The following is a 24,518-nucleotide window of genomic DNA, read 5'->3' on the forward strand; positions in this document are numbered from 1 at the left end:
GTGTCACCACAACATGAACTGTATTCAGGGGTCGTGGCATTAGGAAGGTTGAGAACCACTGCTCTAGAGGGAGGAAGTCTTCTTATCTTAAGTGGAGTTGTTCCTATTACATTTACAGTTTGTTATCTCCCCTTCTCTCCCCAGAGGGCAGGGAAGAGGAGAGACCTATGTCCATTGAGTGCTTGCTAAATGCTATGAGCTGCCCTTGGCTTCTCAGACTTGTGCTCCACTTTATTATAAGAGATGAAATGGATGTTGACTTAGGTTCAGTCATTTTCCCAATGTCACGTAGTAGTTAGTAAGGAATGAAGAACAGCTGAATACCCCCCACCCCACCCCCTTCACTGTGAGCCAAGAGGAAATAAATGTGAGGTCCTTGGAAAGCTTGTCCCTCCTGTCTGTGTAGTTGTAGCCTTCTCTCTCTGAAGCCTTATCATCTCCTGGCTTATTTGGAAGCTTTCATTAAAACAACTCCTAGTGCATACTGTTCTGAAGTAATAAATATAATTTTTGAGCTCCAGTCTCAGAATTCAGATTTTTGAAGTTGATATTAATTACCACAAAGGATTAATTTTTACAATAAACTTGTGTCACACAAACCCTAGGGAACGAGTGATAACATGGGGTTTCTTCTCATTCACGAATCAGTATTGGAATTCATCATACAAGGTTTTCTTCCAGGTGACAATCATTTCTTAGGCTTTAAAGACTCCGTAGAGGAGACCCAGCCCTTGCTCAAGAAATGTCAAGTGTGTCAACATCCCCTTTAGTTTATCAGGGACGTCTGTCTACCAATTGCTGGAAAAGAGGAAGGGATATTAAAGGGATAACTGCTTCAGTGATCCACGTGTAGTATAGTTAATTGACTTTAATTTGATTGGTAGATGGTGTTTGGTAGGGGCAAGTGTGGCATGTCCTATTTTACATCAGCTGGAATGATGTGTGTGGAGGAATTCTAGGATTTCGTATACCTCAAAATAACAGAATTGCTAGCAGGCCTCAAATGATAAGACTATATCCTAATTACTCTCTAGGATCTTGTAATGGTTGGCATTTCCGCCCACCACCTAGGGGAATCACAAGCAGCGAGGAATATACTTTGTGTAAAAGGTAATGTGAATTTTTTTCTTAAACCCATGGCATATCTGTTGTTCAAAGGATAGATAATTTTCCTTTACTTTTGGAAAAGTAATAATTCAAATGGGAAGAATATGTGAAGGACGGAAAAGGGAAATGTCAGAGGAGTAAATTGGTTTCGGTGTAAACCGAGGCAGCTGGTCATGATCGAAAGTCGAGGCCACAATAATGAACCTTTTAATGACAAATAGTGGCCTAGATAAAGGGGGATTGTTAAGACCTCGTTCAAAAGTCTAAGCCCAGCTTGATTATGACTGAATTTAGTTGCTGTTCGGAAATTTACCTAGATTATGGTGCTCAAAATTGAAATGATCTATATCAAAATTATTTGAGTATGTTTTCGGTGGGGGGAGGTGGGCAGTGGGCAGTGGGGAAAGAAAATCTATTATCTTCACGTGATCCTCGTGCAGAATTTATGAGAAATGTATGGCTGCATGACGAACATTTTAAAATTTAATAATTAAAAATAACATTTTAAAATGTTAACCTTTCAGTTCTTTTTAGGATTTCAGATATAAGTTCATTTTACTCTGAACTTAATGGTTACTTAAGGCAATTCGGAATGTAGCTTTTATGGCTGAAAAGTGAGGGTGTTCACTTTGATTTTGGAGGAGAAATAAGGAAACTGAATAGTAAATGTGAAAATCCTGGTGGTATTTTGTAGGAGAAGGAGAGCACAGTCCTGTGAAGAGGAAATAGGAGTATATGACCTTTTTTTTCCCCACGGGAAGTTATTTAAAACAAAACAATAGAAAGAAAAATACTTGGCTTATTAAGACATAATAAGAATAACATAAAACACATGATTTTAAAGTGTTTTCTGAAGTAAAAAATAAAAAAAACGAGTATAATTTACTTTCAAGCCTTTGTGAGTCATTAGGAAAAGCTTCAAATACACCCATATTTTCACGTATAGTGAAAACCTTACGTTTTTTTATACCTTATATTGTGCTGTGGTTCATTTTCTATTTCTGACTATTCCAGTTGAAATTTATATTTAAATTACTATCCCTCTCATGTTTTTGGTATATAAAGTTTATTTTAGTTATTTCTCTTAGAGGGGTTTACATCAATTTTTAATGTTTTCATTGATTAGAAACTTGTCCCATCATTTTGAGGGTATTTTTTTCTCTCTCAATTATTGCTTCAAATCTTGGACTTTTATCTGTTTTAACCACTGAATTGATAAAAATTTCTGAGCCACAGATTTTGGGGAAATCATTAACTCCGTATCCCTTAAAATAAAGATTTTAAAATAATATCCATTGAGCATGGATATATCCACTGAGTAAATTATATCCACTGAATAAATTATACCTTAATATAAACATTGTAAGCTTTTTTAACATTTCAAAGAAATAAATGTAGTCCAATATTTTCCATCAAATACAGATAATAGTAATAAAGGTGCAAATAGCACTAGATTTGAGGAGTGATTGTAGAAGCCTTAATAAATTGATAGTTTAGTAATAGTTTTTTTCCCAGAGTAAAATTTACAGCATATTGAAAATTCCTTGTAGGGTTTATCATTTTGAGAAGTAGGGTGTACCTGTGCTTGAGCAACAAAGCCACTTGATGTCAGTATTGCTTTAGAAAAATTCTGCTCTAAGAGGAATTGTCTAATAGATTGTTACAGCACAAAGGAAGAATACTTTTTCAATTATATTTTTTTGGGGGAGGTTCATGAATATATTCTGATTTAGGATTGATCCCTAATTCCAATGAGGAGTTTTTGCTTTTGACCAACTATTTGTAAATATTTTCTGAACCTCTTCTTCCTTTGTACAGAATAATGTGACAAATACAACTTTCCAGGAGATCATGTTTTGCTTTTGTTATTGAAGAGTCAGAGGGCAAATGCTGGGAGTTTATTTCTTGAGCGGGCCAACAAAGTACATGATCAAACCGTTTCTCCTGTTCGACTTAGATTTTTAGAGCAAGGAATCTGCAGGTATGGTGCCCAGTGTACTTCAGCACATTCCCAAGAAGAACTAGCAGAATGGCAGAAAAGATATGCTTCGCGGTTGATAAAATTAAAACAGCAAAACGAGAACAAACAGCTCTCAGGCAGTTACATGGAAACCTTGATAGAAAAATGGATGAATTCATTATCTCCAGAGAAAGTGGTGAGGAAGATCAACTATATTTTCTCCGTTTGTTTGTTTCAAACAATGAGCTTGATTGAATCATGGCTCTACGATGTGCACTGTTTGGGCTGGTTTTCTTTTTCTCTGTCTGAAGAACCCGATTCTTGGTAAAATGCTGTTTTTCGTAACTGGTGTTACACCGTTTGTTAAAATAAAGAGCAGAGCTTACCTTGTTTTCATCTGGCTGTTTATCACTGCTGTTTTCTTTGTCTTGTCTGGTCCCTTTGCTTTCACTTTACTTTTTCCCAAAAATCTTGGAGAATGAGCTTATATCAAATACCTTGTCAGCTGAGCTCCTCCACCACATTGTTAGCATTGCCATTTCTTTTATAATGCATGTGACAAGTTTTTATTTGTGCGTTCAGTTGAAAGAGCAAAGCACTAATTTCTCTCTGTTTCCAGCTTAGTGAGTGTATCGAAGGAGTAAAGGTAGAGCATCACCCTGGCCTGTCGGTTACCGTCAGCACCAAGCGATCTCACCAAACATGGACCTTTGCTCTCACTTGCAAGGTGTGCATTTTCTGCCAGTTCACTTATACGAATTGTTGACTTTTCTGTAAACTTTTTTGGACCTTCCAATCTCTGTTAAATGAGCAATAATAGGAAGAAAAAAAAAGATTCACTCTGTCTACTCTACGTTTCTAGGAGTTTTGACAAACAATTGTGTAACCATAAAAAAATGTAATAATGTCTTGAAATAAGTCCATTGTATGTAGATTCTGTATTGTTCTAAAGTGTATTTCTGTATTCAGTCATTCAAAACACATTTTTATTATTAGACTTGGAGATAAGACTTATGTAGCTGTGTAAGATACTTATGATGAGTCTTTTTGCAAGGGTTCGTGACTTTTATGTACCTGAAAATTAAGGCATGTAATCTGGCAGGTCTAAGATGCTTGCAGAATGACAACTAGTTTTTCTATTTAATTGAATCCTATAATAGTGGATTTTTAGTGCAAGAGACATTTCCTGCAGTGATTGCCACATTAAATTATCATGTTCAAGCTTAAGGATGAAGTTAAGTCAAAAGTTCCTGGGAGCATCAACAGTGGTTGAGTTTGTCAAATTTTCCTGGCCATTTCATCCACTCTGCCATTTGCTTCTAGGGGTGAAAATTCTGGGAACTTCTAGACTTGAACCCAGTCCAGTACCTTCAAGGGTTGCTGCCTCTGATGCCGAGGTCTTGCCTAATTGAGTTTAGGTTAAACTCTTTAGGCAGATGGAAAGTTGGAGACCGCTGGCCATACAGGGTGGTAGTTTTTGCCACAGAAAGATGACCACGTCCCCGAAAGTAGCCTGGCTAGTAGTGCATCATACATACATCATTTTGACAAGGGACTTTTTTTGTGGATTATGCGCACAACTATATTTTTAGCATATTATTTTAGATATAGGGGTAAAATAAAAGTCACTTATGGTAATATTTTTACTGAGGAGCCCAACTGCAATAGGATTTTTTTCCCCTTTGTACTCAGTGGATTATTTAAATTTCCTTGTAGCCTGCAAGAATGCTGTATCGTGTGGCATTACTTTATGATGCTCATCGCCCTCATTTTAGTATCGTTGCAATATCTGCTGGAGATAGTACTACCCAGGTGTCACAAGACGTCCCAGAGAACTGTCAAGAATGGATAGGAGGGAAGATGGCCCAGAATGGACTAGATCATTATGTGTATAAAGTCGGGATAGCATTCAACACAGAGATATTTGGAACTTTTCGCCAAACCATAGTTTTCGACTTTGGATTGGAACCGGTTCTCATGCAAAGAGTAATGATTGATGCAGCTTCTACAGAAGGTAATATTTAAATCTTTCCCTTGATACACTGTATTAAAAGGTACTTTAGTAGACACATTAAAAGGTATAATGGCTTCTAAACAGTCTGTGGATAGGGAGGGGATAATAAAGGCACAAGTCCCAAATTAAGGATTTGGTTATTCTGTAACAGACTCACTGTGGTTCACATCTTTCAGTCATCAAGCAAAGCTCGTCCGGTGCTTTCCCATATTTGTGATCAGGTCTGGTTGGGTCTACCGATGTCATCTTCAAAGTAAGAGGATTTTAACACAGTAACATTTTTCAATATTCATTTGGCTACAAAAATCATCTGAATGGTAATTGTAGAGACAACTTTATTAGCTCCATGTCCATATGTTGACTTTCCATATTAACTTTGCTGCTAAAAGTGAATGGACAAGTTTTCTGTACGAGTCTTGGTAAGTTAGTTGTGCACATTCACCAGTGTAAAGGAAGCCAAGGTGCCTTCCAGGACCAGCTGTGTGTTTCTGGAGGTAGCTCTGTGATAAGTATGTGCCTGTAGAAGTGGAGGAATACTGTGTGCATTGTCATATTGTTGACTGTGCTACGTTTTATGCTGGAGTCCACCAGGATGAGGAAAGGGCTGTGGTAGTCATCTCTTTTAGGAGAATTAATACCAAGCTAGTTCCAAGGAATTGGGGATTGATGATGCCTCAAATGCCTGATTCTTCCATGGCGCTCTTCAGCTATTTCCCACCCCTCTCCCTTGAGTATATTCCTGCCCGTTTCCGGGCTCTGCACATCATTGCAGCATCCCATAGAAATGCACTAAAGTTTGAGGACAGGTCTCACATGGTGATGGATACTGTTCAGTCCCAAATCCGAAGGTCATGTAGGGATGAGCTAGACACTGGGTCTAGAAGACGTGTTCCACTCCTGGCCTTTGCCATTGATAAGATTCTAGTCCATGCTTCCTGGAGGGCTCATTTTATAGTCAGTAGGATGACATTACAGGGAAGCCTGTTCACAGTTACAGGTACATCCTATCAGTGTCTTCCTCCACCCTTTTACCTGACCTATTCAGGAAAGGGTCATTTACTGGAAGTTACCTTGTATATCAATAGTAAGGTGACCAGATGTCCCATTTTTGGGCGTTTTAAAAAAGTCCCGATTTTTGGAAAGAATGCACGACAAGCTAGGGAACGGTCTAATTGGTCCATACATACCAAATTTTTAATCAAGAACCCCCCCACCCGCCCGCCCCACCGCCATGATGTCCCGCTTTAAATCTGGTCACCTTAATCAATAGTGCAATCAAATTAACATATAACCCTTCATATTTTTAATTGTACCGAAATATAATAATCTATTCTCCACCCTGGACTGTCTCTTATTTATGCATAAATGACCAGGGCCGTTGGCAGTAAGTTTCCAGTAGGCACTGGCCTCTTACTAATCTTAATCAGCGAGGCTTTTTCCCAGGCCACGCCAGAAGCATCATTTCTCCTCTCAGCTGTTGCAAATCATTCCTTACATTCATTACAAGTAACAGTAACCAAGATAACCATTAAACCAAGAGTGTGGCCTGATTCACACCCTCTACAAGGTCAAATCTTAATCTCATCCTATTCCTGTTAGCAGATAATGCCCTCCAAAATGGGGCCATAGCCACAGGCATATCAGCATTATAATATATCACATTAGGGATTTTCTGGAAGGGCTATTTTAACTGGCTGTAATAACTCATGGCTTGCTAGCCTGTCTTTCTTTGCTCTTGGCTGGGTTTACAGGTGCTTAGCTGAATGTTTAACATCAGCACTTCCTGTAGCACAGCGGTACGAACCTGCTATTTTGCGCTGGCTGTAAGTAGCCATCTTGTGGAGGAGGTTTTTCACAATGTGCACAGTGTTCCATTTATGAGAACCCAGAAGGAGCTGTCTTTTTCATGAATAAGTGCCATTATTTTATTTGGGGTACATAGTGAATAGCTAGAACTGCTTCTCTTTCTTTACTTTAGCAGCTAGTAAGGTCAAAACAACACTGGGACCTAAATTTAACAATTCTGTAAGGCCTTCTTGTATGTGTGTTGAAATCACCCATGCTACATTTTACTCCTATTTTCTACTTATTTTAACTGCTTTTACCTGTTTTTGTTCTGATGTATTTGTATTTTTGTACTTTCAGGACTATTTGGAATGAGAATAAAGTAATTTCCATAGTCAAATCAATAGGATGGTTGACAATATAAAGTACTTGGCTTATATCTACTAGTATAAAAGTTGGCAAATATTTTTGAAAAGAGCCATAAAGTGGCTATTTTAGACTTGGTACAGTTGGTCTCTTTGCATTGCCTCAGCTTTGCACTGTAGGAGAATTACTACTAGACTAGCCCTGATGATGCCACAGATGCCCAACTCTTCCTTGATGCTCTTCCACATTTTTAGGTATACAATACACCCACTCCTCACTTATAGACATGGTGAGATTCTAAAGACTGTGTCATTATGGGAAATGGGTGTTAAACAAGGGTTCAGCTGTGCCCTGTCTTTAGGCCTGTTGTCCTCCCCTTGCCCTTACTGACTTGCTTACTGCCTGTCTCCTGGTACATCTCAGAATGTATGTGGCATGGCAGACTCCTTCCCCTAGCATGTCTTCCTCATCACCATAGAGCTGGTGGGGGTTGAAGGTGATGGGTTGCCACCTATTTTTGAAAGGCATATCTTTCATTAAAAAAAGAAAAAAAATTTTTTAAATACATACAAGTGTCTTCTTCTGAACCTGAGCCTCACCAATGAGGTGTTGTTCATCACCTTCCTTCCACCTCTACTGTCCACCTGTGACCTCTGCAGCCTGCTAGCGCCCTGTGGCTGATCCAAGATATTGTGGACAAATGGGAGAAGGTATCTTGTCGCCCTTGTGTAGCTCAGTGTTCATTGGGGCCTCTGGAGGGTGCCCTGGACTTGGGTTTGCCCTGCATAGGACCTGGACCATTGGTGATGCTGTGTTAGAATGTTTCCAAAATTACCATAAATGTGAAATAGCAGATAATGAGACAGTCAAGTCAATGAGAAGGTAGATGTACGGAGAAGGTATCCAAGATGACTGATGCTTTGAGCCTTGTAACTGGGAGAAGTAGCGTATCATTTTTGACCCTTCTAATGTATCACCTTGAAAGCACAATACATTTTATATTTCGTTCAGCTATGGTAGTGGTGGTGGCAGTTGGATCCTCTTGAGTCAGTTCTGGCTCATAATGACCCTGTGTACGACAGACTGCAACACTCGGCCCTGCGCCATCCTCCTAATTGCTGTTATGTTATGCCCATAGTTGCAGCCACTGTGTCAGTCCATCTTGTGGAGGGTCTTCCTCTTCTCCCCTGTCCCTCGACTGTACCAGGCATGATGTCCTTTTCCAGGCACTGTCTCAAAGTCCCCGGGACATCCTCTCTTATGGAGCCACTACTGCATCTTTGTTCAGTAACCTCTCTGCAGTTTGAGATCCTTGTCTCATTTGACTGCTACTTACTTAGGTCATGGAAAAGAATGGATAACAAGCAAGCAGGCATTGTATTGACCTACTTTGGAAACATTAAAGCAATTTCACATATTAAGATTTATTAACAACTGAAGAAAAAAAATATTTTAAGAGAACAAGATACAATATACAAAATATATTTTCTGATAGATTTTTAACATTATAAAAAGAAAAAATAAAGTAAATCTAGGATTAAGTAAGCTGACTGGCCTTTGGCAGACTTCTTTTGGTTATTGCTTGTAATAGCTGACCTGTTGGGCTAATTTTTAATTTTTTACCCTTTTAAAATTGATGACATCTAATGGCTTGTTGTTTGTGTCCTCTTAGCCATTTTTATTTGACCACATTTGTTTCAATATTGTTGCATACAGTCTTAATAGAATTTTAGGTAAGTAAATTTAGGATATAAACAGTGTAATACTTGTTCTGCTTCTGTGTGTTTTTGATTATTACAGCAAAGTTCTTGTCAGTAAAAAGTTTCAGGGCAAAAGATTTTATATGAAATCACATCATCATGTAACAGTCTGCAACAATAAAATGTAAAATGCCAGTGCCCTCTACTTCGTATCTTTTTGTGTAATCTTTGTGTGAGCCACATTCAGAGACATTGAGAGCAAGATAAGTACTCTGTTTAATTGGTGGCCGTATGACAGCCTAGTTCATTTCACCTCCAGCCTCAGCCAACCAAGCCTTTCCTTGGTCTTACCTGACCTGGAATTAAGAACCCAGTCCTGTCACGGGTACAATGGAATTGAATTGAATTAGGTTTGGTCTCTATCATGGTTCTATACAATTTTGATACTATTACAAACGATAGCAATATAATTTAGTTGTTGCATTCATAAGGAAGTTTAGTGATGCTGTGAAACTGAATTTGAATGGGAACTGTGGTTTTCAGTTTATCCACTTGATTGGCTGTTTGCTACATAAGCAAGTTTTTGACTTTAAATTGGTACTGGTAACAGAGTTCATTTCTATAGTTGCAAGATTGGACCAGGCTTGACTTTCTATTGATTTAGTGTTTCCTAACCTGGGTTGCAAGACATGAATACATGGGTTTGATAGAAAAGTATCCCATGTACAGATGAAGGAATGCTGCATGCTGGTTTTCTTCCTGGGAGGCAGTTCACAGGGCATCTTGGTAAACATTCTTGGCTCTTAGTAAAGGCCTTGGCCAAGCTGTTCCGATTGTGGGACCTTACTTAGTTTCGTCATGTATGACTTCTTTTGAAACGCCAGATAAACTCATGTAGTAGTAGGTCTTCCGTATGTTAAGTATTGAACTCTAAAAGGTCTGCTTCAATTAATTCAAACTTGAAGTGAGGAGGGAAATCAAACAACAAAAAAATCCACTGCAGCTTTTTAAAAAGCATGATGAAAGCACTCAACCTTTTTCATTTCTGGACTGTGAATGGATTTTGTGTAATCTAGTTCTGTGGCAGTTCAGGAAACTGTTCTGGAAATCTGTGTCATCTTTGTTTTTCTTTCTGGGTTTCCCCCCCATTGGTGAGGCTCAGGTTCAGAAGAAGACACTTGTATGTATTTAACAAAAAACCTTTTCTTTTTTAATGAAAGATATGCCTTTCAAAAATAGGTGGCAAAGATCAGACCATACCGTTCTTTTATAATCCCTCTTTTAAGATCTGGAGACTGGGTGTTGGAAAATTAATTTTTTCTGCTTGAATCTGAAAATTTGATGTTATACATTTCATTTTGAGTCCAGCAGAGTATGTTAACATTAGCATTAAAGCGTTGTAAGATTTTAAAGATGATCCTAAGTTCCCAGAGTTGTTTGTAAATTAGGAGCATATATATAAGTAAATATGTATTTCCAACATATTGATTTATGATTTGAGCATAAAAGTCATAGGAAAAATAGATTTTAAGGAATTGTGTTTTCCATAAACGATTAACATGACCAAGTCGAAGCCTGAAGGAAGAATGATGGCCTCCTGTTTACAACTCTTATTAGCCTCTTTGCCGAATTGCAAAATAACGACAGAAAACACCAGCAAGCAAGAGGTGTTCATCTTGTTTCTATGAGCAGTTCTGGTGAAAGGAAGGATATAGAAGGGAATAGCTGAAGTGGTAATTTAGGGTTCCTTGTGGATTTTATTTTATTCTTAGTATAGGCAGTTAAGACTTATAAAGGTATCGATTCAATATTTTTAAAGAAAGAGTGTGGTGTTTGATTTTGGAATGAACGCATATCCTCTCATTCCCTTTAAGTCTTAGATAAATATAGCTGTTTTAAAGAAATTCCATAATTAATACAAATTTATAGCCCTGCTTTTATGGGCCAGCTTCTGTGCCAGGGATAGAGAACATAATATTTGTACTCTCTCAGTCTTTTCCTCCCTCAGTTTCTTTGTATCTAATACAAGATCCTATTGGAGATATGTTCCATGTTTGCTGTGCTGCATACTGCAAACTGAAACAAGCCCTTTGTAGTTTTCTGCATTAGACTAGTAACTGCGTGAAGACAAGCCAACGAATCTCAGTGGTCAGAAGGTCAAGGGTGTTGGGAAATGTCTCTTCATTAGACTAGTTGTTCCAATCTGTGTTATCTTCAAAAGATTAACTTCATGTGTTTATCTTGAGCCTTTTCTTATGAATCTCTTACAGTCTTCATAGTTTCAGCCTACCCTCAGGCCAGCAAGTTCTGTAGGTTTACAGTTTCTGGCAAGTTGACTTGGAGATTTGATATTGAAGGACTTAGTCAATAAGTCTGTGTTAAACTCTCCCTGACTGGTTTTATGAATATTGATCCTAACTTGCTCATTGTCCCTCTTCCCAGATTGTTGTCTTTTTAACCTGCTGCATGTTGGAGTGCAGTGCCTGTTATGCCTGAGCTGGCTCAGTCTGGCCTGAGCAAGGTCTTTGTCTGGTGCCGGTGTTAGCAGGTGTGCAGGTGGCACAGGTGCTGGTGTAGTGAGGTAGTCTGGACTGTTTCTCCGGGAGCTGCTGTCGCTGTTTACGTTCCTCCTCTTAAAGGGAAACTCTACAGACCAAAGCACCTTTAAGGATGGATTGTATGTTGAGCCAATTCTAATGCCTTAGTGACCCCGTAGGACAGAGGCGAGCGTCACCTGTGCTTTCTGGGTCGGTAACTCTTCCCGGGAGCAGAAAGTCTCCTCTTTCTACCTCGGAGCAGCTGGTGGTTTGAACCGCCAACTTTCTGCTAACAGCCCAACATGTAACCGATGATGTCACCATGTTAGTTGGACAATTAAACAGGTATGACAGATTGCTTCTTACAAGTAAGAAGATTGGAGGCAGATGTTACTCTAGTTCGAATGAAGTATGGAAAGAGGATTGTTTACAGAACACCCATAAATTCGCAGTCATTGACCACAGCTTATTTTGGATATGACTCGATGACTTAGATCAGCAGTCATGGGTAGACATTGATGCTGGTGCACAGGGATTTTTTCCCTCCCCTCAAAATCCTCCTGCACTGTGCTTATGGGTATGGGGAGGAGAAAGGAATAAAAATTTACATTACTTGATAATTGCTTTGAAATTGTTGTGCTACCCCTTGAAATCACTAAAGACACTGTTAAAAGTTCTGTAAATCAGTCTGAATCCTGCATCTGTATAGGTAAAACGAGAAAAACAAATAGTAGTTCATGTGACTTCTAAAAAACTTGAATACTTCTAGCCCAGAATAGGAAGATAATTTTTCTCTCATCCGGAGGGTTTTAAACATGCAGGTTCTTAGTAAGTAGTTCTTCTTTACATCTTGATGATGATAATAGTCAGATTTATGTTATTTGCATCTTATGATAACAAAACTATCTCTTCAAGAAACAAGGGTTGGAAATTAGGACCATTATCTTCTTTTAATATTTTGCTAATGAGAAATTTCTCTTGATGGTTGACGATATAATGTAAACATAGCATTTCTCAATAGAAGCTCTCACTAAGGAAGATGCATTATGTTCTCATTACATGTGTTAGCATACAGTAACTTATTTCTGTTTTTTTGAGACTTAATTGATCTTTGGCTAACCCTCTAAAAAGCCGTCTGCCTAAAATTTCCACGGAGCTGTCAAACCACTTTTCCAATTTATGTTGTATATTCAACCAGGATTTTTTGGCTAATGAGTCAATCATACACCCTTCTCCTCAACTCCTTTTCCCTAGCCCTTCAGTTCCCTTTATCTCAGTGTCTGCGTTACACCCAGTAGAAAAGTAACGTACACTATAGACAGAGTGAACCTATCCAGTGCTCAGAGTTTACAATCTGGTGGGTTCAGCCCTTTTTTTCAGCGATATCAGAACTTGGAATTGTCATTCAACATGGAGCCCTATTTGTGGGATAATGTCAATGAGAATAGACTAGATTTTTCTGAAGTTGCATTTGAGTGGATAATTGCATGACCTTTTAAAAAAAAAGTTTCCATTTCAACCATTTGAAACATTTTTGAGAATACAACACAACACATACCAATTCAATTGTTTCTTTGTGTACAGTTGTTATCAGCTCCCCATATCCCCACAATCTCCTCACCGTATGTCCAAGAAACCATTAACCCAGTTACTGTCTTTATAGATTTACCTCTCCTGGATTTCATACACAGAAAAACACACACCATAAAACCCAACGACAATAGCAAAGTAAAACAGAAAAACCTCAATTGAAAGAAAGCAGAAAATATTGAAAACTAGCGCAAATTTCAAATGAGTCCAAAGGGAAATCTAATGATAAGGTGTTAATTTTAACCCTAACTGCATCTAATAATCCGCTTTCCAAATTCCACGACATGTTTATGTGGTGTTCATAGTGATTTACATGAATGTGTTCGAAGAGTTTTGTTTGTAGCAAGTTTATTTCAGATAGTTTCATGGTGATTTTACCACATACCCCACCCCCACCCCAACGCCAATAAATAGATTTTGGTGATCATCACTCCCTTTCTCTAGTGAGGCAAGGAGAGATTAATAGTTGATCGAGTTTGTCTAAGAAGAAATGTATTTTATCTTTTCTGCAGACTAGATTTCTTTTGACTGAAGCATTAACTTCAAATATATATACACACATACATATATACTCTATATATACTATGTGTGTGTGTGTTTATTTATTGAGGACCTGGAGTTCTATTTTTTGTTAAAACCAGATTTCAGAATACATTTGTGATTTGTGTAGTGACTTTTTTGGTGTTATTTTGATTTTAATTCTCTTAGCAAAATGGGATGTATCTTTAGAGAATTTCAATTATTGTGTTCCTTTACAGATGTGTTTTTGTGTCCATTTAGATCTCGAATACCTGATGCATGCAAGACAACAGCTAGTAACCACTGCTAAGCGTTGGGATTCTTCTTCTAAGACTATCATAGATTTTGAGCCTCGTGAAACTACTGATTTGGAGAAGAGCCTTCTTATCAGATACCAAATTCCTCTCTCTGCTGACCAGCTGTTTACCCAATCGGTGTTAGACAAATCATTGACTCAGAACAACTATCAGTCACGGTTGCATGACCTTCTTTATATTGAGGAGATAGCCCAGTACAAAGAAGTCAGCAAGTAAGTTACTTTGGAAACCCTTCTTTTTTGCCTTCTTTTTAGCTCCCTTCTGGATGGCCACTTTCATTTGGAAGCTGCGTGTATAAGAGAAGATAAAGAACAAGCTGGTTGTTCTTTAGTAGTTGTTTTCGATCTTTAAGTTAAGCTTTTGAAGGTAAGAACGGTGTCCTGCTCATCTTGGTATCCCTATGGTTTCACACCCAGTTCCTGTTTCTACAGGACTGTGCTAAGCATCTCCTAGGCGACAAGCTCCTTGCCAGGTGCTATGAGATCAGTATGTGGTGGTCGCTCTTCTTTCATCCCTGCTTCCCTTCAGTGGGAGTCAGTAAGCACTCAGGAATAGTCGGTGCATAAATAAAAACTCAAAAGTCACTGCCATTGAGCTGATTCTGACTCACAGCGACCCTGTAGGACATAGTAGAACTGCCCCCTTTGGGTTTCTGAGACTTTAAATCTCTTTGAGAATAGACAGCATCATCTTTCGCCTGAGGTGTCCAGTGACCTTTTTTTTGGGTAAGCAGCTCAATGTGGCACCAGAGACCATACATTTTGACAAGTCTTTGAAGACAGAAACAATGTAGATCTTGGGAAAATCATTTGATAATAACAAAATAGCTTTATAGTGATTTATAAGTGCTTTAACATATTATGCTATTATGCATTTTATCCATATGCTCCAGGCTAAGACCATGTGCTTGAATCAACATTATTTTAATCATACTGAAAAACTTAGAAAAGAAAAGCCCGAGTGAAGGCAGACAGTTAGTGAAATGGTTGTCCTATTTGGTAATAGCATTCTGTTTTAGGTATAACAGTGCTGAACTTAAAAAAAAAAATTGAACCACAATTATGAAACGTGTACTTTTTGTAAATGTTACTCCTTTTGAATAAAGTCTAAGCAGTATACTTTTCTTTAAGCTCCCGTTAGAATTACTTTTGTTTGTTTTTAAGCATGTTATTGAGGGCTCTTACAGCTCTTGTAACAATTCATACATCAGTTGTACCAAGCACATTTATATATATGTACATACTATGTACGTGACCATACTTTCCTTTACCTGAGGAAAAGATTCGATTATACATCATATATATATTGGAGTGAAAATGGAATTTCAAAGGTTACTAGAATCTTGGAAATGATTTTTTAGTATCATATTATAAATATAGAAAAAGTATATATTAACTTTAATATTATATTAATGTTTAAAATGACTCCAGATTACCTTAGAACAGCAATATTAGACCCCAAAGTTATGGGTTAATTAACAATAAGTAAAATCTCTTTAAAAAAGAAAATATGAGTTAAATTTTAAAAAAAGAAGAAATCGTACAATAGTAAGAAGAGAACATTTGTGATGAACTAAGTGGGTATAATATTTCTGGGGGCTATTTGTTCTGTTTTATCTGAAGTGCAGGTCTGTAGAACATTTGAACCTTATAGTGTAGTAATTCTTCTTTGGGGATTTATCTTGAAGAAGGAATCAGCAGAGATGAAGGAATCAAAGATGAAGAAGATAAAGATACCTGAGCAAATATCTTTCAGAGAGTTGTAAAAACCAAGTAAATTTTGAATATAGACATGCTCAAATGACATTTAACTATTATGTTCTTGAAGGATTTTTAATAAAAATGCTTGTGATATAATATTAAGGGGGAAAATGTGCAAGTTATAAAACCTTATCACTGCAGTTCTATTTTTTGTGTTTGGATATGCACACATATACTTGTATACTTACATATATATTTACAAGTGAAATATTGGAAGAAATGGAAGCAAAACTGCTTTGGTTGGTGGAATGAGCGTTAATTTTTGTGTTCAGATGTATAGTTTTTCTCTACTTTCGAAATGTCCTACAATGACCACATTATTACTATTAAGATAAGAAAAAGCAATATATCACGGACTATAAAGGAAACGGCTCATTTGCAGCACTTAATGCAAAAGTGCCCTCAGGCATGGAAAAGAGGGTTGTATAAGACAGAGTGGAGACGTAGCTGTGAGATAGGATGTAGTCTTATTGGGGGCAGCATGTGTGCTTTCTCTCTACAGTTTTGGAAATTAGATTATGGTTATTGACTCAAGTAGGGGGTATATTACAAAGTATTAATAAGTAGGATTATTTTGACATCCTATATGCTAAATACCCAAAGGCTTTTTGAAGGATGTGACAAGAACAAGATGGGACTACTAGGTGACAGTAGAAATTTTCCAGTGATCCTCACTCCTAAAGGTAACCCTGGAGTGAAGGTTGGAAACTCCCCATCTGACTTGGTAGGCCTGTAGAATTTAGTGACGAACAGTAAGGAATTGATAAACATACAAAGAAACAACGTTTTGCTAATAATTAGATCAAGTTCTGAAAGGACATCTGTAACATGTCCGTAGCAGGCATATTTTGTAAAGCTTTTCAAAAGTTTTTGACAAAGTTTCAGACCTCGTTGAAAAGGTTATTTTTTTCTCCTACACCTTTCAAACGTAGTGCTTATTTCTATTTTAATATATTACTTGGCTTGTGGCTGGAATTTTGTTTGTTTCTTTTGTTTTATTGAAGGACTAAGTCTTTATTGGGCTCAGACCAGGAGTCCATGGGTCTTTAGAACCTCTGTGTACTTGTTGATCTTTGTCTCTAAGTTCTTCTTGACCTGTTTCCGCAGCCTCATGAGCTGCTGCTTCTTCCTGAATTGGATTTTGGCCTTCTCCTTCCTCTTCTCCTCCAGGGTTGCTATCACCGCCTGGTACTTCCAGCCCACCTCATGGGCTAGGCGGCCCAGGTAGGCAAACTGGGTGTGTGGGTTTCAGTCACACCACTCTGAGGGCAGCAGGGACCACCATCCGCTTTTTCTTATCATAGGGGATGGGATCCTGTCCAACACCGTGAGTGGTTTCAGGGCAGCCTGGCCCCGTGCGGTCTTGTGGGGCAGCATGCCTCGCACAGTTCTCCAGAAGGTGCGGCTCAGGGCCCGGAAGTGGTAGGGGCCGCAGGAGTGGTTGGTGTGCATCTGCTTGTAGAGGAAGGCCAAGTTCTTCAACTTGTTTCTGTAGAAGTTGCCAGAAATGGTGATGCCCTCACAGCGCACCACCACCACCTTGCGGCCCAGCAGCACTTGCTTGGCTACAATGGCCGCCAGACGGCCCAGGAGATGGCTGCGGCCATCAAGCACCAGGATCTGCCCCTCCGCCATCTGGGAAAGCAATACTGTTGTTGTTTTTTTAAAGGAAGAGATTATTACTATTTTTTTTTTTTAAGCAGCACAGCAAGTTTGAATGTGAGGTATCTGCAGATGGTAAAGGAGCTACTGCATTTCACTGAAGTTCTAGAAAGTGCTTCTGAGATTTAGATCTTTTTCTGGATTCTCTTTTCTTCAGCCACACATTGATCTGCGTTACGTCTACCATGATGTGAAATCTGTGTAATTCTACGGTCCACATTTTCAAAAGAAACTGGGTTTGGTCAGGCTCCATAGAACTGTACAGTGGTAAGCCTAACCCTTGGGCCTGGCCTCTTGGGAGATAACCGAGGTAGACTTTGTATGGAGATGCATACTTCATCCTCCAGGTGGGTGTGGCCTCAGTGATTTTCGATTCAGCCCAAAAAGCCGAGGGATAGGCTCATTATCTTGGCTGGTCTCTATTCATAATAGTCAGAAATTTCATGAAGTGAAATTCATTGTCTAGCTTTGAAAAGAAATGTTTAAACAAGTAATGAAACTGTTGTGAAGGTTGAGAGTCATGGTTCCCATTAGTTAGAAGTGTGATTTTTAATTGGTTGAAAATTTGACTGGCTATTTTACTATTGCCCAGAAGATTAGAAATTATGTAAGTGTTCAAACTGGTTTCAAAATAGGGGATGTAACAATGGAAAGGGAATTTTTTTTTCAATAAGAAATAATACTTTAAGATATACTTTGTATTTTATATGTGTCTGAATTACTCCCATTTAGAAACGGTATTTATTTTAAGTACGTGTGAGAACTTGTTAAGGTAATTTCAGGGTTTGTTACTCTTCTAGGACAGCTAAATATTAGTAGCTGCACTTCTAAAAGTCTCCTGTGTTTGCATTTTGAACATGTGATGAACTACCAAGCTGAACTTAGAACTTTTATTTCTAGTGCCTTTTCTGAAAGAGTTTGGGTTGCAAGGTATGACTCAGTGTCACAAGAGGATGCTCTTATTGCTCCTACCTGCTAAATTATAACCAAATGTTTTGAAATGACATTCAAAAATAGATCTAGCCATGCCATTTTAATATATTGCTTTAAGGTAGTTGAAAACTATAGGATATTTAGTAGAAATTTAAAAAATCATTTTATTGGGGGCTCATAGAGCGCTTATCACAATCCATACATACATCCGTTGTGTCAAACACATTTGTACATTTTTTGCCATCATCATTCTCAAAACATTTGCTTTCTACGTGAGCCCTTGGTATCAGCTCTTCATTTTCTCCCCTCCTTCCCCGCTCTCCTCCCTCATGAACTCTGATAATTTATAAATTACTATTATTTTATCATATCTTACACTGTCAGACGTCTCCCTTCACCCACTTTTCTGTTGTCCATCCCCCAGAGAGGAGGTGATATGTAGATCCTTGTAATCGGTTCCCCAGGATATTTAGAATTTCTTAGGGAATAATGCTAAGTGTTTGAAATGGGATTATGGTTTTGTGATGACTAAATGTTCAGCAATTTATTTCTGTGTTCTAATATGTATTGCAATGGCTATGCAGAACTCACACAAAATTCATGACTAAAGGGTTTATTAAAGAAGTTCAAAAGTAATGCCAGTGAGAAATGCTCAGGGTTTATTAGGACATGTTACAAAATTCTGCCAATCTACTAATAAGTCTCCAAAGAACATACCACTTTGCTCTAAGCTTCAACCCCAAGGCATTCAGTTTAAATTCTTTGGCTCAGCAAACTCAGTTCCCTGAATTAAGTGCCCAGAGGCACCCCACTCCAGTAAGCCTTAGCTTGAAGATACTCAGCTCCACTTCCCTGGGTCACCAAGTCCAATTTCCCGACTTAAGAGCCCAGAGGCATCCTACTTCACTAGCCAGCTTCCTGACAAAAGCACTTACCTTTACTTGTTTTCCGGCTTGGGAAGTCTGTCACTCTATTCCATGGATTGGCTTTTGCCTCTACTGCTGCTCCTCTGTTGCAGTAGCTCTCATCTGGACCCAGGACAGTGGTTCTCAGCCGTCCTCATGCCGCAGCCCTTTCATACAGCACCTCGTGGTGGTGACCCCCAATTATAAAAATAATTTTCGTTGCTACTTCATAACTGTAATTTTGCTACTGTTACGAATCGTAATGTAAATATTTGATATGCAGGATGTATTTTCATTGTTACAAATTGAACATAATTAAACATAATTAAAGCATAGTGGTTAATAATAGAGCAATATGTAATTATATATTGTGAAATATTTATGTGTTTTCCGATGGCTTAGGCGATCCCTGTGAACGGGTCGTTTAATAGCGCCCCCTTCCCCCAAAGGGGTCGCGGCCCACAGGTTGAGAACCACTGATCCAGGAGATTCACTGCCCAGAGATTTTGTATCTATGCTTCACTCCTGGGTCTTGCTGGTGATGAGATCCCTCCTTCTGCTTCTCGGAGGCCTCATTTTATACACAGCAAGATGCCATTCCAGGGAATCCTGTTTGCAATTACTCACAGGTGAATCCTATACGTATCTTCCACCTACCCTCTTACCAGACCCATACAGGGGAATGGTCGTTTGGTGGGAGTTAAGAGACTTGGGCTAGAACAGTGGTTCTCAACCTTCCTAATGCTGCGACCCTTTAATACAGTTCCTCATGGTGTGGTGACCCTACCCCCAATTATAAAATTCTTTTCATTGCTACTTCATAACTGTAATTTTGCTACTGTTAGGAATCGGGCAACCCCTATGAAAGGGTCATTCGATCCCCAAAGGTATCATGACTCACAGTTTGAGAACCGCTGTGCTAGTAGAACCACATTCAATAATTCACTGCCTCTACAGGTGCATGGGAAGAAATGGATACTATTACAAAAATATAAAATGAATTCAATGAACAAAATTTATTATTTGCATGTCCCAAATGTTAGGATCTAGATGAATCATTCATGATTCTAAGTATGCCATGTCTGTCCGTGCCCCCCACAACTCCCCCCCCCCCCCCCCCCCGAGTTTAGAACCTAGGTGAGGGGCGAGGTGATACAGGCACACGTGAGTCCATGGATGGTGCATGCCAACGTGAATGGGAAGGAGGGATGCAGTCAGGTGACACTTTTTGGAGGAGAAGGTATTTAAGTTACATTTTGAAAAACAAGTTACCAAGTTAAAATGTATGATATGAGTGTTTATAGTTAGAGTCCTTAGGATAAGAGAATGAGAGCCAGGGGCTTGGAGAAGGGGGTGGGCTGCAATTTGATCATTATAATTATTGTGCACCTGACCCAAGCCGTGGTGTTTTCATTTGCTTCATACGTATAAGAAAGTTGGACATTGGGTAAGGAAGATTGAAGAGCTAATGTATTTGAATTATGGGGTCAGCGAAGGATATTGTATATACCATGCATTGTCAAAAGAACAAACAGATCCGACTTGGAAGAATTACAGCCAGAATGCGCCTTAGAAACAAGGATTATAAGATTTCATGTCACAAACTTTGGATATGTTCTGTGGAGAGACCAGTCCCTGGAAAACAGACATCGTCTCGGTAAAGTAAAAAGGCAGGGAAATGAGGCAGTCTCTTGACGAGATGAGTCGACACAGTGGCTTCAACAGTGGACTCAAACACAGGAACTTTTGTGAGGGTGACGGAAGACCAGGAATGGTTTCACTCTCGTGCTTGGGCTTTCTATGAGCTAACACTAACCCAACCACACCGAAGTCCAACAGCAGCTAGAATCGTGAGCTCTGATGTGGTGTGGGGATAGTGTGAGGTAAGGAACTGCTTACATAGTCTCGTCAGAGCTATAGGAAAGGGCTGGCTGACCTTTTAGAGATCTTCCTGTGGTGGTGTGGAGAATCTGTTTGAGATTAAGTCGAGATCAGAGCTTGTTACGATACCCCATGTTGCATACATGGAGGGTTATGTAGTGACCAGGTACGTGAATTTGGAGCATGGACTCCCAGGACTGGTTATTGTATGAAGGGGAAAATAAGGTTGGTGGCATAGGCAAGGCCAAGGATGACTTGGTTTCAGGTATGGATTTGGATCACTCTAAATTATATTATACACAGGAGGATAGGTTTGGGGGCGTGGGTGGGGAGACCAGGTGGTGAGTCCATATTACCTGGTCTGAATGGGAGGGGCACTGAAGTGAAGGTGTCTGCCTGAGCTGAGCTGGGAGACCTGGGAGAGGGAGTAGAAGAAGGCAGAGCTAGAGTGGAGGAAGGAGGGAGACCCGACCCGGAGAGTTGGGCTTCCCAGGAACCTGTGAAAGAGCAACTGAAAAAAAGGAGAATCATCCAAGGGGGTGCGCAGATGGGGGACAAACCCTGAAAACTGTGCATTGACTTTTGCAACAAGAAAGTTAATTTTGGAATTATGAATGCAGCCTAAGTAAACTTGTCCCTCTGAGAACGTTTTTGGTGACTCCCACACCTCATTTGTGGACAGTAAGCAAAACTTTAACTTTATTTGAGAAAGCACCTAACCCAAGTGACTAATGTAAGTGTTCTTGTTTTGTTTTGTTTTGTTTTTTTAATCACACTCTATAAAGAAACAGGTGAACATAGATTGTATGTAAACTAGGAAAAACTGCACTTTGTTATGCTTCCATTTAAAAAATCCTTAATGCACACCCAGGCTTTAGAACATAACTAGGCAAAAAAACCAAACCAAAACAAAAAAACGTAACTAGGCAAGGTACAAGTTGTATTTTAAACCATTTCCATAGTTTCCCTAATTTGGATCTAGTGAAATGTGCATAGAGAATGAGAGAAATAGAATATTTCTAGAGTCCACATCTGTTTATTAGGCAAATATTATGGAATTAACTTGATTTTTAAAAAGCAGCCACATTATTAAATATTAACTAGATATTTAGATATCTTTTTGGAACCAAAGTCATCTATTATAAATGTGGTTTTTTGAATTACTAGTGGGGCTTATAAACTGTTAAGACATACTATATTCACAAATTGCTATTCATATGTGTTATTTTCCTTAAATATTTTATTTCTGATTAACATAAATGACCTTATAATTTTTAACTTTAAAGTATATAAATGGATAATTAAAATATTAATACTCTACTTGAATTAGATGATTTGTTTTCCTGGTATTACAAGCAATGTAAATATTTTCATTTAGGAAATTTACACTGTCTTTTTAAAGACTTTATTTATTTACTTTACAGTTTCTTTAAAAAGTGTTTTTTCCTTAAAGGATATATAAGACATTCTCCACATCATGCATACAAAAGGAGCTCTGGAAAGAGAATAATTCAGTAGTATCCTTTAAAAGTAGTTTTTTCTCTTGTACGGCTATGTCAACTTTTAAGACAAGTTTTGTTCAGATTGTTGAGACCCTTAGAAAGAAAAGGAGAAAATGTCCTTGTTACTTGGTATCCTCTAGTCTTGCCTCTTAAAGCACTGTTTCAGAATGGCAACCGGGAAAAGCAGTTATCTTGTAAATCTTTCCTTCATTCATGTTTGATTGGGTGACTTAATCCTTTTGCACGCATGTTCTCTCTCACACTCACATTAATACGAGGACGCTTCGTGAATGCCTGATAAGATAGCCTTCAGTTCTCTTTCATTAGCTCCCGAGTGGGATCCGCCTCCGTGAAGCCATGAGCAAACTATATTCTGAATGTTGTGCATTAACGTAATTGCAAGTGAAATTTCGTGGTTAGACTCATTTGGTAAGAACTTCCTCGGAAACAGTCTAATAAAAGTCCACTGCCCTTTGCAATACATTTCCCTCTGGTTCCAGATGATTTTAAGTTCTTAATTGCTCAGTTAATGTAATTAAAAACATTTTCATATTAAGAAATCATATTTCCTTTTATTTAAAAAAATCACAGTTGGTGTTAAGTAATCAGAATTTTGGGGTTAGTGTATTCTTCAACACAATGAAGCTTGCATTCTTTGATAACTTTGTGGGAGTTAATTCTCTGAAAGCGGTGTGGGGGAGCATTATTTCCAGCATGGATCCAAGGGAGATCTAGTCTATATATAGTGTTTAACTCAGTGAAATAGAACGGATGTGAAAATTTAAATTGTGGTATGTCTACAGTTGATTTATTTTTTCTTATTTGTCTAGTTCTTAAATTTTTTGTGTAAAATACTAATTTTTTCTTTACTGGTTTAGGTTCAACCTTAAAGTGCAATTGCAGATTCTAGCAAGCTTCATGCTCACTGGAGTTTCCGGGGGTGCAAAATATGCTCAGAATGGACAGCTTTTTGGCCGCTTTAAGCTTACTAAAACACTTTCTGAAGATACTTTGGCTGGACGGCTGGTGATGACCAAAGTCAATGCTGTTTATTTATTACCAGTCCCTAAAGAGAAGTTAGCGCAGACCCAGGGAACCAAAGAGAAGGTCTTTGAAGCTACTATTGAAGAAAAAACAAAAGATTATATATTTTTAAGGATATCCAGGGAATGCTGTGAAGAACTGAGCCTTCGACCTGACTGTGACATGCAGGTATGTTTTGAAGGGTAGTTGTCCCATACGGTGAAGTGTGCTCTGCTGGTGTGGTTTTCCTCTTTTTTTTTGCCATGACAAGCACACTTGGCTTTGAAGTCACACACTGGTGGATTGAGCATCAGACTTCTTTTAATCTAAGTAACATCTGCAATATCCCAGATTTATGTAAGATTTAGTTTTCTGATCAGTTTTAAAACAGATGAAAAGAAGCTTAGCTGTCAGCCTGTGATCTCTCCCACCTGCAGTTGAATTAGCTCCTGCTCTCTCTCGCTCCCGGAGAGTTTGTAGATGGACTCTTATGTTAATTTGCCATGTTTAACTGGAAGGTTAATACTTTTTCTTCCTTACACATAACACTTGGTGAATATTATTTGTTGTCATTCAGTATGCCCTAAGGCTGGAAAGGTTTTGATTCCTGCTAGGTAATGTGTCAGCGGTGTTCTGCGGACTTTCTCAAATCCATTCAGTATAGGAATGGTGAAGTTTGATAATGTCTACTAATAGTTTATCTACTGATTCAGTTCTTCCTGAGTGTTTGAAAGTGCCTCTGCTTGTTGGTCACACAGATTTATAGGATCCTTACAAATCTGTTGCAATAGCTATTGAGTAACGTGGTCCTATGTTCTATTACATTGTGCGTTACAGATTTAGGACCAGTTGTTTCTCTAGTTGAAAACACATTGTAGGGCAGTACAATGGCTAATCTTTTGTATGTCATAAAACACAGTAGTGCACAGCAGTGGAAAGGAGCCAACAGCTGCTACA

The 24,518-nt window shown here is 38.6% G+C and overlaps 1 protein-coding gene and 1 pseudogene across 1 annotated transcript in view; one reads left to right on the forward strand and one right to left on the reverse strand.

Annotated features, from left to right (window-relative positions):
• The window catches only part of HELZ (helicase with zinc finger), a 174,977-nt gene that overhangs the window by 52,439 nt on the left and 98,020 nt on the right, over positions 1-24,518 (forward strand). The window contains exons 9-14 of the mRNA XM_045299480.1: positions 1,035-1,110; positions 3,065-3,263; positions 3,687-3,794; positions 4,784-5,081; positions 13,840-14,107; positions 23,417-23,750. Of these exons, the coding sequence (XP_045155415.1) occupies positions 1,035-1,110; positions 3,065-3,263; positions 3,687-3,794; positions 4,784-5,081; positions 13,840-14,107; positions 23,417-23,750 (1,283 nt within the window). The remainder of the gene's footprint in view (positions 1-1,034; positions 1,111-3,064; positions 3,264-3,686; positions 3,795-4,783; positions 5,082-13,839; positions 14,108-23,416; positions 23,751-24,518) is intronic.
• Positions 16,679-17,290, reverse strand: LOC101664143 (annotated as a pseudogene).

The sequence above is a fragment of the Echinops telfairi genome, unplaced genomic scaffold (genome assembly GCF_000313985.2).
Source record: "Echinops telfairi isolate 266 unplaced genomic scaffold, ASM31398v2 ScPeMD7_7458;HRSCAF=8496, whole genome shotgun sequence".
Taxonomy (NCBI): domain Eukaryota; kingdom Metazoa; phylum Chordata; class Mammalia; order Afrosoricida; family Tenrecidae; genus Echinops; species Echinops telfairi.